Source organism: Pholcus phalangioides, unplaced genomic scaffold (assembly GCF_987345545.1).
Source record: "Pholcus phalangioides strain wild (caught in Gottingen) unplaced genomic scaffold, Ppha-v1.0 ptg000011l_1, whole genome shotgun sequence".
Classification (NCBI taxonomy): domain Eukaryota; kingdom Metazoa; phylum Arthropoda; class Arachnida; order Araneae; family Pholcidae; genus Pholcus; species Pholcus phalangioides.
The window spans coordinates 62,360,610-62,381,466 of record NW_028301604.1 but is presented as its reverse complement, the minus strand read 5'-3'; the positions used below and the strand labels follow the sequence as shown (position 1 = coordinate 62,381,466).

Below are 20,857 nucleotides of genomic sequence, written 5' to 3'. Positions count from 1 at the left end.
CATTGCATGTGAAAAAACAGTTTAGCAACAGTCTACACATATACAGAATATATAAAAGGTTTACAAACTGTACTTTTGGTAGGCATGTTTGTAATGGCATGTGTTAAACATAGAAGGCTTTAAATGAGTCGTCATCTAGACTTCCTAATTTATTATTTTCTCATTCTTATTCAGTGGTATCATTCTTATTCAGAGTGTCATTTTTTTCACTTGAGAACTTTTGCCTTGTCACTTTTTTGATGCGATCATAAAGAATTTAAATGAGTTTAAATAATTATATAATTTTTTTCAAAAATGTAGATCACCCCCCCCCCCCCCAGAAACATGAATGTGCTATTTTCAGAAAATTGGGAAATGACGTTTGAATGTTTACTCTATCCATGTCGGATGTCAATTTCCTAAAATGTTGCATAGCATGTTTTTCTATGTGGGATGTACATTTTCGTTTCTGGCAAAACTTAGATAGCAAAATAAGTTATCCAACCTGCTTATAAACTCAAAAAGTGAAAATTTGCACATTCATGTCTATGACATAAGAGGGACGATATCTTATACTTGTGTTTTAAAATCTAACTGTATCTATGAATGTAAGCGTTGTTTGAAACCATGTTGAATGATACATTATCACAAAAATATTTTAAAAGAATTTATTAGATAGAATGGGAAAAATGCAAAATACCACCTACTTATAAAAGATAACTGCTAAAATGCATGGACATATAATATTATTCAGAGAACAAGTCATAATTGTTTTAATCTTTTAAATCCTGTATTACCTTCCTAATAAAGTTTCTTTTGTGTTTTAGTAGTGATTTTAGTACACATTCAACAAAATTGAGTGGAATGTTTGACAATTTCTTAATTTGAAATCATTTCCATGTAAAAAATTTACTCAAATTCAAAATTTTAGAGCTAACAAACTTTCTCTCTGTTCATGAAAAATGTTTTGAGTGAGAAAAATTTATTTCTGAATGTTGTATTTTTTAATTAAACTACAATAAATTACTATTCACTATGCATAATATTCTATTAAATTATAGTCAAGTTTCAAACAAGATCATCTTGGAATCATTACTGTAGAGAGGAGTGATGAAGAACAAGTCAGTAGATCAGGTAGCTTACATAATTTTTTCTACACATTTAAAATTTCAAGATACAACTGATTCCCTTGAATGAATTTTTTCAATAGTTGAGAAATGAATATTAAATAAATTTTGGTTTTAATGTTTGATTTTTAAATAACTTTTGTCAGATATAAAATATGCAGTGGAACTTCGCTTAACAAGTGGTTTAGTTAATGAGCAATTTGCATAACAAGCAAAAATTTTGAACAAATTTTGACTCTGTTAACAAGCGATGATTTCCATTACGAGCAAAAATTATCACAACTGATGATTTTTTGCTTTTGCCTTATCAAATTGCGAAAAATAATATTTTCACGTGTGCTTGAAGTTTTTTTTTTTTCAAATTCTGCTTGGAGAAAACTGTAGGCAGATTTGCATTATTGAATGTGACTTTGAAGGGCTATCTCATGAACAGGAGCCACTACTTGTCGAAGAGATTGTGCTTGGGGGAATACCATGGACTGGGCGTGCATGAGGATGGCATTCAAGAACTAGTGGTGAAAAATGTCCACGAGTTGACGATAGATGAAGTGATGGATCTCTTTTGCGCGAGCCAGCAAGAGTTTATGGACGGTATCTGATCTAAAGAAGGGAGAAGTAAGGAGATGTCCTCATATAAAATGAGATTAGAAAGGTGTGTAGATTGTGAGAATCTGTGCGACACTCTGTGGAAAAGAACCACCCCAGACCCAAATAAAACTGTAGCTGTGTGCGAGCAATGAATCTGTCAAATGAATACTGCAATTTACCATTTCCTAGAAATCCTAAAAAGGAAGCAAAAGCAAGTGTAATTGGATAAGGCTCTTTTTGAAAGTCACACAGAATAAGTTTACAAACAACAAGGAGTCTGCAAATCACCCTAAATGATAGTCCTCCTCTCTCTCGTCGTTTAGAGTAAGTTAATAGTCAATCATGTTTGTAAACATTATCGTATTGTATGTTTATTTATGGTGTTATTTATATAATGTATATTCTATTGTATTATACATTATTATTATTATTGTGTTTAATTATTGATCGAATGCCATTTTTATTAGTCATTTTTATGTGAATGAATAATTGTGGAATGAATTATCAGTTTCCATTATTTCCTATAGGGAAGTTTGATTCAAATAACGAGCACATTAATGGAACGAATTAAGCTCGTAAACAAATTTCCACTGTAGTCTCAAGAGGTCAGGGTTCTGTATTATATATATATAATATTCTTTCCTCCCTTCAAAAAGTGACTTGTTTAATTTTTTCCATGAATAAAAGTGATTTTAGTCTGAAAAAGTCTGCAGTTTTGTCTGAGGGCTTGGCAGTACCAGTCCATTATGAATTGGAAAAAAATTTATAAGATTAAGTTCTCCAAGGTCCAAAGGAAACAATTTTAAAAGATTATTTCACCAAATAGGTTCTCTTTCAATCACAGACTTTTAAAAAAAGTCAATGGCATCTGTGTGTGTAAATTTTTTTGCAATATGATCTCTTTTTTCTTAAATCAAAACAAAGACAATATAGCTAAAATACTCAATAACTTAACAAATAAATCCAATATTTATTCTATTGTTGTTTTTGGTAATCACAGTATACTGACATGTCTTTTACTCTTGCTGCTTGTATTCACTTGTGTAGTCACAAGTGAAAATTCAGAATTTTGTGAATAATTGCAATTATTCACAAAAATAAGATGAATTAATTGAGATGAAGTTGAAAATACCTGAACACTTTTAAGAACAGAATTGATCATTTCAAAGATAACAAAAATTGTAAAAGGAATTTTAGAAAAAAAAAATTCTAAAACCTGTAACTACTTCAAAGAAAAGTGAAAAATACATAAAATAATATGTGCTTATCAGTGACACAATTTAGTACACTTTTGGAGGGAAGAGCTATTTAAAACTGTGTCAAAAGGAGAACTTACAAATTAAATTGGACATGTTATTAGAATTTAGATGTAAAACATTGTTTTTACAGTTTATAGGAGCAAAATTAGTTTTAGCTTGGATCTTTTTAGTTAGGGTTTCCATAATGTGAAAAAAAGCACATCCTATGGAAAAATGCAAATTTTGTCTATCCACTGAATTTTGTTACTGAGCTTAGAGTATAACCACAACCTCCTATATACAAAGCCTCAGGACCGTTTGTGACGTCACCTACCCGAAGGCAGAGTCTGGTTTATGGTATTGCTAGAAACACCCCTTACAGGAGCGTTAGCTCAAGAGTTAATCTCGTACAATTTTTTCTTCTTTTAGAGATTTAGACCATAGTTTCCCAAACTTTTTGTTCCATCGCCCCCTTTTACAGAAATTTTTTTCTCTCAAACCCCCCCCCCCCCTTAACTCAAGCGAACCCGTAGGATACAATGTTACAGCCGTAGCTTCCATCGCCCACTTTGGGAAACACTGTTTTAGACGTATAGATTTCTTTTTACTTAAATCTGAATTTCATATTTCCGAATAACTTTATTATACTTGGAAACCGAATTTCCATAATTTATGTACATTAATTTGTTCCAACCTTAATTGGAAATTTTTTTAAAATTAGATTTATTCATCTATTAGTAGCCGAAGAGATGCTTCTGCTAAAATTAAAAATGGCCTATTTACTTATAGAAATATGCTGTATTTCTGTTATTTATATTTATTAACTCTATTAAGCTTGCAATATGCTCATAATAGGTTGTTTACGTAGGCGTTTCCTTTTTGGTATTAAAGTATGAATTTTTTACGTAAATCTGAATTCTGTATTTGTAGACAATCTCATTTCACTCTCCTGGAAACCTAAATTTTGGAATAATTCTGTGTAATTAAGTATTCCAATGCCAATTTGGAAAAAAAAAACAACTGCAGTATTATCCGAAGAGAGATGCGCACGCTACTCCTAAATTTCATATAACATATGCTTTTATTCATAATATTCATTAAAAGTTAGCAATATGCCTATTTCTGCAGCACTGAAATAAAAAAATACTTCAGAAAAAATTTTTTACAACTGCACACTCATCACACTACAAACATGTTTTTTTATTGTATACAAAATAACTTGATTTAAAAAATAAATGTTCATGTTAATTTACTTGCAGATTAACTTTTTAAAAAATATAGCACGCTTAAATACAGTCAAATCCCGTTTTAACGAAAAACGTTATAACAAAAATCTCATTTTAACAAACACTTCTCTAATCTCCCAGGTAAGTTTATAGGAACAATGGAAAAACTTGGAATTATTTTACAATGAAATTTTGTTATTACAAAGCGCTTTCTCCGGTCTCTTCGAGTTTGTTATAACACAATTCGACTATTATAAAAGTGTCTGTAGTTTTCTTTTCTTTTACATTACTTGGACATGAATTTCCAATACTTTCAGAATCTATAGGTTCATTTGCATTTAATTAATTTTTTTCCAACTTAGAAGTCTTGGGTGCATCATTCCTCTTTTTGCAATAATTTCACGCACTTGAAAGGTAACACAACACTTAAAAAAAAAATTAAATTTCACATTTTAAGTTATAAATTATAAAATGTTGTGAATCTTAAAATCTATGAACAATTTTAGTTGAAAGTCATAGCTTACAGCAGAGGTTCTTAACCTGAACTGCATGAAAGAATTTCTCTGGAGGCAGGATAGAAGTGTATAAAACTTCAATAGAAATTAAAAGTATAGTATGAATTATAACTATTCACATAAAGGTATCAGGAATAGGTAATGATGTAGCCATGAAAAATTGATATTATACGCTCGTATATAATATCCCAATTTTTATAATGTTGTAAAATGTTCATAAAATTTTTATAAAACTTATTATATATATTTATTATATTATTTCATTTATTTTTTATTATATATCATATAGATTTTATTTTATATATATTTTATGTATGTATATTATTTATTATAGGCCTATATACAGGCCCATCATTTGGGGGGGATCAGAGGGTGGCGCTTGCCTCCTCTTGGCTTTGAAAAATACACTGGATATGGCATTTATATATACAAATATATATATATTCATTGAGTGCATGCTCTTTGCCCCCGTCCCCCTGGAAAAAGTTGAAATGACTGTCCTGCCTATATATGATTTATTTTATTATTTTATAAAATTTTTATGTTGTGAAAATGTTTTATATGTTTCAAGTCATTCAAAATAAACAATCCAGCAATATTTGTAATTTCTATGAATAAAGAATTAGAAATATTGATTTTCAAGGAATATGAGAATCTATTTTTAGATACGAGATCCATTTATAAATACTTTGGGTTCTAAAAAAATTTATTTTTTAATTTTAATGCATTCTTTTTTGAAAGTTTAAAAAAATATTAAGTATTAGAGATATATGAAGCTTTGTACTATCACATGATAGCATATATAATCAAAATCATCATCCCGGTTCGGGCATGGATGTTTACTAACACTAACAAATTCCCTGGACGGATCATACTGATCCCTTGGGAATACTTGTGGATCACGTTATTATTAAAAAAAAAAAATATGGATAGTAAATTTGAAATAAATCTATGGTTAAATGACATTTTTAACGATATTTCTACTAGACTATACTTTTTCACCACATTAAAACGTCGGAAACTCCTCAAGGTAGGCCTATTGCAAGTAATACAGTACTTATAAAAACAAATAATGTTTTAAACAAGCAACTGTGTTGTCTGAAATTCATTTCAGAATATACAAGTTCAACGATTAATTTAACAAAAAATTCAAAATATACTTACTCTGGAATTCAAGATAAATTCATATTTCTTTCATAACCACGCGGTATCCGAAATATCACACAGCATCGCCACAGCTGGTTTCTTCCTTCCCCTCGGTCGTCTGCCTTTGGATAGTCATGTGACCACGTCAGCTGTGACATGTGCAGGGGCTTTGTATATAGGAGGTAGTGGTATAACACTATAAAGTATTTCTGCTCTTCTTGCGCTCAATTGCTGAACCATTCATGTCACTTTACCTTGTGTATTTTATTTTTCTGGTGCAACTGCAGCATTAAAAAGAAACTGTTTATGAGAGCATCAAATTGCAAGATACAAAAATAAGATTGTTTTTCTCTCCAGCTTGGTACGAGTCACGAAGTTTAAAGTATTTGAAGCTTCATGAGTCACTATTTTTCTACCTTGTTTTTAGCAAAGAATGATTATTAAAACTCTTAACTAACATCAAGTCATCTGTTGTTGAAAATGTATTAGAATTACAAATGAAGTGTCCTTCATAAAGGTTCTAATAAAGGTTAACATCAAATCAATTTATTAATTAATATAAGGTTAATAAAAATATTACGTTTGATTAATGAAAACCACCAAGGAGACATTTAGGTCCCATACTGGCTGTTACAATGAAGTTATTGGAGCGGGAAGTCAATCTGTAGCAAAGAAGGGAGTGTGAATTTGAGGATGAAGTAGTTTTCAATATTGACAATTTGAAATAAGTATTGTTTTAGAAGGTTTTTGAAAATTGAAAATGTGGATGGCTGTATAAGATCATTTGGAAGGCTATTATAAAATTTAGGAATGAGGAAGCTAAAATGTTTTTTGAGAATATTTTTATGAACTAAAGGCAGAGAGTATATGAAATTATGTCTATTGGATGTTCGTGACGAATTCAAAGGTAAAGCGAACTGTTTTTTCTTGATTATAAGTATGGATCTAAAAAAATATAAATGCCTTAAGGGTAGGATATTTAGATGTAGAAAAAGTTCATTTGAGAGAGTGATGTAATTTCCCATCAAAATGCTAATAGCTTTGTTTTGTAAGTTTGTAAGGAAATTAAGGGAGCAATAGTGGTAAGATAGTCACTACCCCAGAGTGGCAGACCATAAAGTAAGTGTGATTAGAACATTGAATGATAATACGTTAACAAAAAAGATTGGTTTACATATGGTTTCAGATTGTACAATTTGTAAATAATGAAACAGAGTTTTGCTTTTAAGTTATTACAATGTGAGAGCCATTTTTAATTTTGATCAATATAAATACCAAGGTATTTTATGGTATATATTTGCTCTATACATTGACAGTTACATGAATTATTAACAGTACAAATTGGTTCACGCAAAATTATGTCGTAGGCAATAAATGGAATATTTTGTAAAGAAAAGTTGATAAATTTACTTTTGGAGACTTTGATTAAGAAATCATTAGCAATGAACCAATTATGAACTATTATTAGGTCAGTATTTATATTGTTGATAAGTGTTGGGAGGTCATCTTCTGAGTACAGTATCATCAGCAAATGTGATGATTTTACCTTTAATATTCAAATTACAGAGATCATTGATAAAAATTATAAATAATAATGGTCCTAAATTAGATCCTTGTGGGACTCCTCTGATAAACTCCATGGCATTACTTAAATAATTATTGCATTTGACTTTTTGAGTTCTGTTGGTGAGATATGATTTGAGAAAATCAAAAGCATTGCCCCTTATTCCATAGGAATACAGTTTTGATAACAATATTGTATGATTTACACTGTCAAATGCTTTTCTTATGTCAAGAAAAATGACATTATCATTATCAATATTCCTGTAGACGTATTCAGAAAAGTTTAAAAGAGCAGATTCTTTGTTTCTATTAGGGAGAAAACCATGCTGATTTTTAGAAAATAATTTATTGTTATTTTAAATAGAGCAAATCCTGTCTTTAATTAGTGTTTCAATTAATTTCAAGATAGATGATAATATTGAGATAGGTTATTCCAAAAAGTATTTGTGTTGTATCAGAGGGGTTTTCACAGAGGTTCAAATACATTATTGCTAATGTCATTCAGGTGAAAAATTTAGATCTCTCTGCAGAAGAGAGGTGAGAATTACTACTCTGCTACTGAACCACACATGGACCTCGTCCGCATTCCCCATTCTCTGCGAATTTTTAACGAATTGCTACATGTTGGAATGTGTGTGTACGTGTTGTAAACCTAATGCGAAGTTTATTACTGTGTTATGCTGCCATCTATTATTCTAACTATGAGTGGCATGCATTGATAGAAATAAAGTTAATTAGGCGAGAATTAATGTAGGATGCATATTAATAATATTTAATTGTATTTTTATTCAATCGTTTCTCAATTTTACTTCATTGTTTTGCTCTTTTCTCATAACCTGGGTTGAGGGAATCCTTCATTGATATATACAGTCAATGAAAAATGTTTGCCTGCTATAGGAATTATACATTCACATTGACTGACAATGTTTCCTTTAAGTTGCACATGTGTGTGGCTGTACTTGGTTAAAAGTGCTTTCCAATGCAGTTTATTTTTATTTTTTTACAGTGCAGAAGAAATTTACTATATTATGTGTCATGGCATGTTGTTTTGTCATTCCCTTGAGATGTCAAAATTCTGTGCACAGATAAACTACAGGTCTGAGCAGGTAATAACATTAGAAAGCACGTTGTTGACTGAGGGATGTGAAGAGATTTTCTGTGGATATTGTATTGTGGGCTCTCATGTCTTATACTCTCAACAGATCAAGTTTAGAGAAGTCAAAAAGTGCCTGTTTTCATTAACTTTGCAACTTTGATGCAAACAATCTGGAAGTTTTATTACTAAGCTTATAAAGTTCTACTCACACAGACTATTATTATTATCATGACAATATCACTAAATATTGCAATGGAAATGAATGACGTTATTCAAATCATAACAAATGCTTATTTTAATTGAGCAATGTATTTACTGAAATTTTTTATCCAATTTCAATTTTATATAAGTTGTTCTAACCTTGTACACAGAATTGCATCAGGAACCATATCATGTGGACTTGCTCCTCTCAGATATTGCTCGAGAGTTAGACAAGGATTGGGTGATATTGGCTCATGAACTTGGAGTTTCTCAAACTGATATAAGTTCTGCGAAAGCTAGACATCCACAAAGTATTTCTGAACAAGCTCTGAGTATGCTTCATGTATGGTGCAAGAAGTTTGGTAGCAGAGCAGCAGGTAATCTGTTTCATTTCAAATACATTCGTGATCACACTTTGTACATTGAAACTTTAAAAATTTAAAAAGCAGTCAAACATTTTACTCTGAATCTACATTGTTGATTTTTCAAAAAATTAATTATTTGCCTTTTATGGTGTCATATTTATTTAAAAATAAATATTTTCTGCATACATATAAAAACAATTAGATTTCAAGGATCTTGTCACAGAAAATTATCAAAAGTGACTTTGTTCCTTCTGCCATGCCATAAAACAAAACCATTTATTTTCCGACTAAAATTTATAATTCATTGATGGTACTGTTAAAAAATTTAAATTACGGGTAAAAATTTCCTTTGGAGCTGAAAGGGTTAGAATGAGAAGGTTTTAAGAACATGAGATATCTTGGGATTGCCGCAGTAAGGGTTAATAAGAGAAAGATAGTTTTCCTTATCACATATTCTTATAAAATTTTGAGAAAGAAGAATGATAGAAATAAGTTCATGTCATTTTATTGCGTGTGAATTTATATAATATAATGTGCACTATACTATCTATAAAACACGTAAGACAAAAAGAGTGCAGCTGCAATTTTTCAGGTTATGCAAATTAAACAACACAAAACCAAAGTTATTATTTTGAAATGATACACATTTATGGCAATGCATTAAGTGTTATTTGTGTCTTCTTCTGTTATCACTTGCTGCATACACCAAGGTTTTATTGGGAGTGATGAAATATATTTAAATTAGTTATCATGGAGTCAGTGGCAGCTTGCCACAAAATTCTGGGGCACAAAAATTGTTTTACATTTTATTATGAATAGGGCAGGGCCCAATTTCTACATAGGCAAGTGAGGCATTTGTCCAGGTTGGTCTCATTATATTGGGGGCCCGAAAGTTTAAACAATATACAGGGTGATTCAAAACTCAATGTACAAACTTTTAGGGGAGGTTGAAAACACAAAAACAAAACAGAATCACAATGGAATGTATGACTGAAAACCAAACCTGATCAGTTGGAGGATAAACAAATATGCAGAAATGACAAGCCTATAATGGTTGGAAAATCTCTTTATTTAGCAATACATTACACAAAGCCAGTGTGTGTACACATTAAGTTTCACAACAAGTGCTCAAAAATCTTACTATCCACAGTTATGCATGCTTCACTATAGCAACTTATTGATTGTTTTAAAAATACCCGGCATTTCGCAAGCATTTGTAGCTGCTACAGAGATTCTTAAGACGAGGATGGTAAGAACTTTGAGCACTTGTTGTGAAACTTAATGTGTACACGTACTGTGTCTTTGTGTAAAGTATAGCTAAATAAAGAGTTTTTCCACCCATTATTGGCTTGTCATTTCTGCATATTTGTTTATCCTCCAGCTGATCAGGTTGGAGTTTCCGGTCATACATTCCTATGTGATTCTGTTTTGTTTTTGTGTTTTTTATCTCTCCAAAAAGTTTGTACATTGAGTTTTGAATCACTCTATATATTCACTGACTAACCAAACATGTTTGACTTTAGTTGTCGGGGGGGGGGGGGTCCTCCTAATTTCTGCTTTGTCCAGGGCCCCTTTCACCTCAAAATTTGTTCCTGGACATTGCCATGTTTTGGGAATATTAGAAGTGCTCAAACTCAATATTCCTATAGGTATCATGGGGATGGTGGTATATATTAGAGGGTAACTCGAGTCCATGGGACTAATGCAAGTTTATGCCTGTGGGGTCCTGGATATGGGTAATCACCTATTTTTGTTAGTCAAATTATTAATTGTATTGTCTGTACATCTACACCATTTTAAAACAATGATGTTCTATCACTGCAATATTGACATGAATAATTTTTGCAGTGAATGCAACTGATATTTTTCAATGTTGAAAATCATTTTTTAGCTTCAGCAGTTGATATGAATTTGTTCATCACAAATTGAGGAGATTTACAGTCTTCTTTCATGCTGCTGTGATGGTCGAGTGGTTATAGTGACGGACTGGAGATGCGAGGATCCGGGTTCGAACCCCACAGTGGTGGTCAGCTGAAGTTGGTTTTCTGTGGTTCCCAACTTCAAGGCGTGAATGCGAGCCGATCTCCCCGTTAAAAAGTCTCGCCACAGAGAGCAACAGGCCTACAACGTTACAAATATTCAATCATTACACTTCACTCACAATTTGAAGTATAGATGGCAGCACTGAAATATCATACACAACACTAGCTACACACTCAGACTGTTAGGTGCACACACTCACTTTGTTCCAGACTCTGCCACGAAGCTGGGCTGGGAGAGATCTCGGCAACGGGATAAGTCCGGTGGCAGAGACCCTGGCGTTCATTCATTCAGTCTTCTTTCAATATGATACTGAAATTTAAAGGATAGATGGAAGCATCCATAGGCACTTTTTCCTCGAGGCTCCAGAAGTAGTATAACCAGGGACGGGCTCAAGTATTTTGCAGCCCGGTACAAAAAGCTTTGTGGCCCTTTGAACAAGGGTTTCTCAATACTCCACTGTCCATGGGTACCCTGGTGCTTAGCAGGTTCAAAATTGGCTCCCAAGAATGACTATCAAACTACTATTTGCTGGTCATAAAAAAGCCATTCTGCAATAAAAATACACAACAGTGTCTGCTGCCCAGCAAGAAAATTGTGAGTATCTTTTCCCCAGGCACTTAAAGGTTGAGGTTGTCAGGGCTGAAAAATGATTATCTAACCAGGGCCTCAACTGGATAATCTTTCAGCTGGTTAAGCACACATTATGTAATTTTAAAGCACCTCCTTCATGTAATTTTGAATATGTGGTTAAAAGAAGAATTTAGCTTCCCCTCCCGGTCCAGTGTCCAGGGCACTACATGCACATGCATCACTCTTCTTGGATTGTGGGGGGTCTATAAAAACCCTAGGAAAATGGTTCAATGTCTGAATGTTAAAGGTTCCCAATCTTGAACTGAATTTTTATTAAAATATTTCTAAGAAGATGAAGTCAAAATGTAATCAAAATATTTTTATCCCTTTTTATGGCCTCAAAAATTTATCAGCACAATGCAGCCGCACCCTTTGCACCTGTCTGGTCTGGCCCTGAGTATAACAAGCAGTGTAGCCCACTATCCTCTTTCTCCCTCGCATGATCTAGCTACCAAAGCTTTCTCTCAGTGAGCACCAATTTTGCTTATATCATGACCATATTACACATATTTACGGGACACTCTTTTTAAATTAGTGTTTTAAAAAAAAATGTAAATTTATCAAATTCATTCAAAAAATAATTCAATTTTACATCCAGTTGGTATCAAATCTTATTGAAAAATAAAATTTGTGACTCAAAATTTCCAAATCAGGCACGGGCCTTCTCACCCTCTTCCGAAGCTACCACTGCATGGAATAGCATAGATCTAAACTTATATCTGGCCCATAGCTTGAGCCCCCACCACTCCAATATTTCTCAGTCACACAGTACCTATACAAGGTTTGAGCCTCTTTCCCCCAAAATATTTCCAATAACTTTAGGCCTATGTGGAATAGCCATCTAAAATGTAATGAGCCATGTCCAAAGTTCATTAAAATTTGATGGCAATTTATCATAATGCATCAACTATCACTATTAAATTCCCACATATTTTTTATTGGAGACAAAGCAGATGATTTGCTTTGTTGGTTTTTTTTTTCAACCAAATAGGATAGGTTTTTTTTTTCCAACCAAATAGGATAGGTTTTTTTCCATAGGAAGGTGCACAGCATGGTCTCTGAGAGACATTAAAGGGGTACAGAAATTTGACTGGCCATTGAATATATATTGGCCATATTGTCTATTCATTATGATGGTTGATACTCTTCTAAATGGCTTTGCGTTCTTGTATTGAATAATTCTCTGAGCAAAAAATATAATTCTGTAGTGTGCAGGGCCATAACTAGGCTTGGGCAACCGGACACTGCCCCAGGGTCCCAATCAGAACAGGGGGGGGCCCAAAAAATTTACACTTATTTTGCATAATAATAATCTTTCAAGAAGGGGCCCCAAAGAAAAGTCTGCCCCGGGGTCCTGGAAAGGCACACTATGGCCCTGGTAGTGTGCATAAAATCAAAAATAGTATTTTTGACATTTTTAATTTATTGCACTAAAACTAATGACTTTTTTTTACTGCAGGCAAAGAATTGAAAAAAGGACTTGTTAAAATAAACAGAATTGATATTATTAAAGAATGTGCAAACATAGAAGAGGCAACAAAAGATGAGTCTGAAGTGAGAGCAGAAGGAATTCATGGTAGTTTAGATGATATTTATGTTTCAATTTTTCTATGAGCATCATATGAGAATATAGAGAAAATACTCTCATCTGGTACTCAGATATCAGAAAGTGTTTTCTAGTACTTGATTCTCACACACACATATGCATATATTTGTTAATGAGAATGTTATCTGAAATAGGATAATATTTTTCCCTTTCACTCGGAAATTTTAAAAATAGTCAGATGGTAATTGATATCCTGTATGGTTTAACTTGGTTCTATGTTTATGCAACAATTTATATCATGCAAGTCATAATTATGAGACCACTTTTATATACAAATACAAGGCCACAACCAGGGCCATAATTAGGCTGGGGCACTGCCCCTGGGCCCTGAGTAGCATTGGGGCCCTACAAAAGTTTACATTTGTTTTGCATAACAATAACCCTTTCAAGAAGCCCCAAGGAAAAGTCTGCCCCAGGGCGACACACCATGACCCTGGCTACAACAGGCAAAATGCCCAATGAGGTGGCTGAGAAAAAGATGCCCATAACAAATATGGATGTCATGTATTTCTCTAAAATACAGTAACAAAATTAAAAAAGCAATTATAAAAATGAAAGTCTATTTATACATGATAAAATGTAATTCAATTCCCATAAAAATATTTATGGTTGTCATATTAATTTTAATGTTGCTAGATTTGTATGCCTACAAAGAATTTATCATATAAATTTTATATGACAAAAATTTTTTTCCAATACATGGGAACATTTTACAAGGAATCATAGCAAAAAATTGAGGGAAAAAAACATGTTATACAAAAGTAAAAGGTCACCATTTTCTTGCTGTAACAAAAGTTTAAACTTTTGTTATTTTTTTGAAAAACTTACTTAAACTGAAATGAGAAGTTTGTCATATATTTCGTTGATCTGATGTTTTTATCCTTCAGGCAAGACAGTCACTATTCATATTTGTTTTTCATTTATTGTAATGAAATTAATAATTACCCACAAAATAAATTTTGTTGTCTATTTAGTTGGCAAATATAAAATTTCTGGAATATTCAAACTAAAAAAACATCATTTTTCATTCTCAATAAAATGACTTTATTGAAACTTAGTAAAGGAGGATGATGTTTGATTATAAAAGTTAGGTAATGTTTGATCAAAAAAATTAGGAACAGGCTGTGTGTCATAGATATGGCTGCAAGTTTTGACATGAATATGTTCTTTGTGCTTTGGATCGCATGGTCGATACTGACTTGATGAAATTTGGCATGGAAGTTCCAGATTTAAATGTTTTAATATATATGTACACATGAAATTGTAAAACTCAAATTAATTTTTTTGAAATATTTAGATTAATTGTTTGAAATATTTAGATTAATTGTTTGAAATATTTAGATTAATTGTTTGAAATATTTAGATTAATTGTTTGAAATATTTAGATTAATTGTTTGAAATATTTAGATTAATTGTTTGAAATATTTAGATTAATTGTTTGAAATATTTAGATTAATTGTTTGAAATATTTAGATTAATTGTTTGAAATATTTAGATTAATTGTTTGAAATATTTAGATTAATTGTTTGAAATATTTAGATTAATTGTTTGAAATATTTAGATTAATTGTTTGAAATATTTAGATTAATTGTTTGAAATATTTAGATTAATTGTTTGAAATATTTGCATTAATTTTTTCAAATATTTGCATTAATTTTGACTAATTAAGCTGACTTGGCCTACTGGCAGTTGATCTACCTACCAGCAGGTTGGGGTTGGTGGAAAATATGTTCTTAGGAGAAGAAAACTTATAACGTATCTGGGTTATTGTCAAAATAAAGTTTTAAGGAGGCAAGATATATAAAAACTGCTGAAATACAAAGTATCAAGTTAGGCAACATATATCATAAAATAGCCGCTGAGAGGATTAAAGACGGATATAATTCTAATAACTTTCCAATCAGAGTGGCAAGTTTAGATAGATCATGAAAATAATTTCTTTATGAAAGTATACCACACACCCGGTATCAAAACCAGAAGATGTGTCGACACCAGCAAGGGGGGAGCAAGCAGGTCTGGTGCCCGGGGCTCAAATTTTACTCTTTAACCTCTCCTTCAACATTACAAGGGGTGCAAAAATGTATGCTTGCCTTGGCTGACCAAGCATCTAGTTGCAACCCTGGACACCAGTAATGTGTGTACTTGGATTTATTTCAACAATATCTATCAGCATTGGCTTTTATTTGCATTGCAAACCACTGAAGATATTGCATAAAACAATTTTGATACGAATAAGGGCCCTGAGCCTATTGCCCAGACCAGAAGAGATATTAATATTAATAGGGTTTCATACAATGTACAAAATACTGGATACCAAGTGGAGATGAAGATAAATTTCTTAAAGAAAATTCACATACTTGTGCTGAGAAGCAAACCACTGTCCTCTTGCAGACCGAGCGATTGCTCTACCCTTAAGCTACAGGGGACTGGCATTTTTATCCCTTAGAACAGTCTTTCTACTTTGTGTAAAAAACGGAGATTGACATTGTTTCTGTCTGTATGTTGCCATTTGTGTCTATTGTCACTAAGAGTTATTAACTGAGCTGAGTTAAAAGGTTGTTCATGTGCAGCCCTATTCAGCATATATATCGTCTGCGTTCAAGCAGAAGTAATCAAGTGCACAAAAAAATGTTTTGACAGACTGCTGCAGCTGATTAGAATTTCCAACTAATTATTTTATGATATGAAAAGTTAAGAACCACAAACCAGTTAACCTGTAAGAGTTAGAAATCTTTAAAAAAAAGTTCTATTTGTCATATTGACTCAAAAGTGTAAATTGGCAAAATCTCAAAATTGGACTTAGTGACTTCTGCTTGATCACTGACAATATATATTCTAAGAGAAGAAAATGCATATCCTCTATTGCTTAATGGTAGAGCATTTGCCTGAATTGCAAGGGGACACAGTAATTCAATTCCCTGCAGAGGCATGTGAATTTTGTTTCAGAAATTCATCTTCATATTCCTCTTTCATACTTTGTATGAATAGCAGAAAGTGATATAGTTTCTGTCAATAGGGTAACATTAGATTTATCTCAGCAATATCTATAAGATGTTACCATTTCTTTTTATTTGAGTTCTGAACTTCCGGAGGTATAGTGTGTAAAACAATTTCATTATGAATATATGCTGGTACCCAGACCAATTGAGGTATTAACACAATTGGGGTATCATTAGATTTGTCTCAACAATATCTATCAGAAGATACCATTGGCTTTTATTTGCATTGCAAACTTCCTGAGATAAAGTGTAAAACAATTTTGTTACAAATAAGGAGCGCAAGCCTGGCCTCAAGACTGGAAGAGATATGAATACCAGTGGGGTATCATTACATTTGTCTTAAAGATATTGACCCGCAGACATTAAAAACACTTAGAGATTCTGAAGAATTCTGAGATATGAGTATTTAAAGGATTTTGTTATGCATATTTTTGGGAATGCATTCAATATCGTCAGATGATTTAAAAAAACATATTCATGTCAAAAAAGGGACTTTTTAAAGGATTTTCTTGTGTGCAACATGGAGAATATTATAACATAAATTTAAGTTTCCTAAAATCCACTACCATAACTTAAAAAATAAAATAATTTCAAATTAGTTATATTTGTTTTATTTCATATATGTGTCTATATTCTATTTATTGTAAGCAGTATTATAGTATGATTTGAATTTAATCAGTGGTGTTCAATAGTGTACTAAGTGGTCAAGTTTTTGTTCAACACTTGAATATTTTTCATTTATATATATATATTTCTTCCTCCAATTAATATAGATTATAATTGCATTTTATTTTGCAATCATATTGCTGAGGTTTTCATTTATTTCCCTTGTTATTATCTGATGTGATACTTCAGGTATTCATTTGATGTAGCACTAATTGAGAAACAGATATATTTTTTTATACTCTTACTTATATGAAATCAATGAATTAAACCTTTGGTTTCCAAGAAAATTTAATAAGAATAACAAAAAGACAATCTTTCTGTAAATATACTATGTGAATCAAATTAAATCTTATAATTTTTCTGTGTTATTCCTTTGTGCATTTGATATTCAAAAAAATTTCATTATTTTTATTTCATTATTATTTTTTGTGAAATTTTGTCTGATGCTCTGTAAATTCTGTATTCAGGTACATTTGTTATTTTTAAGTATTTGCTCACACTTGCTTAGTTTACTTCTCCATTTTTTTTATTCAGGTTCATTCTGATGAATATGATAAGTCTTTGCATGATAAATGTTATGATAAATCTTGCTTTATTTGAGGGCAATCCATTAATGTGGAAAATGTTTTTTTTTCTAAATTAGATGAAACAGTTTCTGAACAACAGATTGAATCCTTAACAACAGATATATCTTACCAGCTTAATGATGCCGATTCATTAAATAAAGAAAAGTGCATTGATGAAAAGGAGATCATCTTCAGGGTATGTTTGAGCCTATATTTTTTGTTTTTACAAAGTACTATTAATGAGTACTTTTAATGAGTGTTTTTTTCGACAGCATTTTAATTGAAGATAAAAAAATCTCATGTAGGCTAGCTAAAACCTTCAACCTAGCTAAAATAAGGAAGTCGTAATTTATGTACCTCTAAACTCTTTTTATTTCAAAGAATTAGAAACAAAAATGTTTTTCCAGAGTACTTTCACTAAACACAGATATAAGATTACTATTGTTAACTAATCTGCTGAGGGTTTCTTTAAATTTCAGAAGTTTTGTTATGATATTTCTGTGACAAAACATTTTGAGATATGTAAGTTTAATGTATGAGAAGTATAAAGCACACTATAACTTCTCAAATCTGGACTGCTCAGGACTTAAGTGACTCCTTATTAGGGAATCTTCCGGATTATGGATCAACTTTTGTGTCTTTCCTAAGTTTTCATATTTAATGCAGTAATATGCATTCTTTGAGCACTTTGATTCACATTTTAAAAAAAAATTGATAAAACAATATACAGTCAAACCTTGTTATCTTGTCATTCGGGTAATGCGTCACTTCACTTATGGGTCACTTTTTGGAAAATTGGATTGTACTTTACAGCACTCTAATGTTATTGAACTTCTGATAATGTGTCTTTAAAATCTGCTTAAAAGGTCACTTTTGTGAGAGTAATCTTTCATAAATCTTCATCTGAATTAGAAATGTTTCATACAATAAGTTCAACGGTCACTTATTGGTGGTTTTCATGCACTCAACAGAGCATGGCTTCAATATGGATAAGGCTGGTGGGCCTATAAAGCTTACTTGGGGATAGGGAGCTTGGCCAAGAGGCTGGCTTCAGGATGGGAGAGCTCATGACTTAGATTCCCAATTTTTATCTAATCTTGATGTAAAATTTGCTTCCTCAACTCATTATTTTCAAGTAAAAAACTTTTTTTTCACTCAGAAGAAAAAACAAAATTTTTAGAACTCTGGAAACAAATTTTTTTCACATTTTGTTTCTGGTCTCAAAAACCTAAACTATCATAACCGACAATGATAATTTTCTTAACAGGAACTGACAAAATTTTTTCCAGAAGTGGTGATATTTTTGTGTCATTAGAATGCATATTTGCACGTGTTTGTATGCACATATATATAAGGTTTTCTTAGAAAAAAACTTTGAGGCCATATAGGAAAATGTGTGAATGTGATTCATTACAATAAAATTTTCACTTTTCATGCTCTCTTCATAATTTTGAAAATTTTAGTTTAAATTTCTTAAATGGTGAATAAGCGCATCTACGAAAATATAAATAATGATGAAAAAAATGATACCACTGCATCTTTCTTTCATCATTTATTGACGATATTCCGGTACATATTGTGGTCTAAAGTACTTTTATTATTTAAAAATGAATAAAAAATCATTAGTCCAAACTGTTTTAAAAATAAGCACAAATAACTTTATAAGCCTTTTAATAAATAAGTTTAATTTTTTTTTCTGAAGAGTTGTTTAAGGTTTACAGGGGTGGGAACTCTGCGCCAATTGCGCCGCACTGCTCCAAAATTAACATCTTGCGCCATCCTGCTCCAATAGGGTATTTTCATATTTTTCTGCGCCAAATAGCGAATTTTGCTTCAGTATTCCCGGAATTTCGGAAAGGACGTCAACAAATTTTTGTTCCTTCTTGCCGCGAAACAATTCTTTCCGAAAATAGCATATTTTTATTCCACTGTACTTCAACTATCGCCGTATTTAAACTATCGGCCCCTGCATCGAGCTTTCCATAGCGAAATCCCGATATTATCCGTGATCGTGCAACTGAAGATGGTTTGCAATGGTCTTTCAGCTTTAAAGCACAAATGCGAGTCGGTTTTCGTTTACAAAAAAAGAAGTCGCCACTGGAAGCAGCAGAAATTACTGTAGTCGATCGTCATTGCGTCAAATCCCGATGTTTCGTGAAAAAAATTTTCATTCCGGGAGTAAAAAAAGCGCATGTCCGCCGATTGCTAATTTAGAAACTTTGCTGAATAATAAGCGTTAATGTTGCCGAATAACGAGTATTGAATCGTCAATATCGCCAAATAACGAGTGTCCGATCGCCAATCTCGCCGAATAATGAGTGCTGAATCGCCAACCATCGTGTTGATTCTTCCGAAATTCTCTCCCATTTTGCAACAATTTCTTTCTCAGTATAAAAAAATTGAAAACTTGATATAGAAAATTTATAATATCTATAGACTATAGAAAATTTTTAGCCCATTGAAAGGCTGCTGTTCCAGACAGCAAATAGTGCCCTCAGTAAGCAAAAATCATCTTAAATAGACTGGTGCAAAAAATTTTGACAGCCACTCTTTCAAACAAGGTGAAACGCCAAAACAAAAAACAAGCTGATGAAAATATGTTTGATAACAAAAGAGAGTGCAGTTGTTTTATTTTGAAAAGGGGTGAGGGTTAACAAAAATATTGTTAATTTCGCTGCTCCAATTTAGAAATATCTGCTCCGAATCCCATATTTTGTTGCTCCAAAACCGCTCAGAATCCTGAATTTTGCTGCTCCAAAGCTGCTCTGAAATGGACTTTGTCACTTCCCACCCTTAAGCTTATTGTTTTTTTAAAATTAAATATTTGTTTAGCCTGGAAACTGAAAATATTTGGAGTCAGATGACCTCATTTTTAGCTTTAACATCTATATTTCACGATTTTGGATGGCAGGGTTAAGTAAGATTTATAATATAAATTAAATTGAATCAATCAATTATCAAGGCTGCACTCATGTAAATTACAAAAATGTGATTTTCTGCGATCTAATGCATCAATAGAGGAATGGGGCAGTGTAGGATCAGCGAGATCATGGCTTACTCTGTTTGGCGGGTCACTCTGCTTAAGGGGTCATATTTTTGCTCTTCTAAGAATGATCCCTTAATGAGGTTTGACCTCATATGTCCATAGTAACAGATAATTTAAATTTTAAACCATTATTTTTAATTTACATTTAGTTAGTAGTTATCCATAAAAAAATCTTTATTTATCTTTTATACTTTTGTTTTGTACACATTGCTCAGATCTGAAAAAAGCTGAACATTATTATACAATAGAGCCTGGAT

The 20,857-nt window shown here is 32.0% G+C and overlaps 1 protein-coding gene and 1 long non-coding RNA gene across 23 annotated transcripts in view; one reads left to right on the top strand and one right to left on the bottom strand.

Moving 5' to 3' along the window:
- LOC149080679 (uncharacterized) overlaps positions 1-6,359 on the bottom strand; it is a 44,163-nt gene extending 37,804 nt beyond the window's left edge. For both annotated transcript variants that reach the window (XR_016193616.1, XR_016193615.1), the window contains exon 1: positions 5,838-6,359. This is a non-coding gene — a long non-coding RNA (uncharacterized LOC149080679). The remainder of the gene's footprint in view (positions 1-5,837) is intronic.
- The window catches only part of LOC149080678 (uncharacterized), a 312,101-nt gene that overhangs the window by 199,710 nt on the left and 91,534 nt on the right, over positions 1-20,857 (top strand). For all 21 annotated transcript variants that reach the window (XM_089239891.1, XM_089239884.1, XM_089239883.1 and 18 more), the window contains 4 exons: positions 1,041-1,113; positions 8,850-9,056; positions 13,177-13,293; positions 17,632-17,750. In XM_089239891.1, the coding sequence (XP_089096017.1) occupies positions 1,041-1,113; positions 8,850-9,056; positions 13,177-13,293; positions 17,632-17,750 (516 nt within the window). The remainder of the gene's footprint in view (positions 1-1,040; positions 1,114-8,849; positions 9,057-13,176; positions 13,294-17,631; positions 17,751-20,857) is intronic.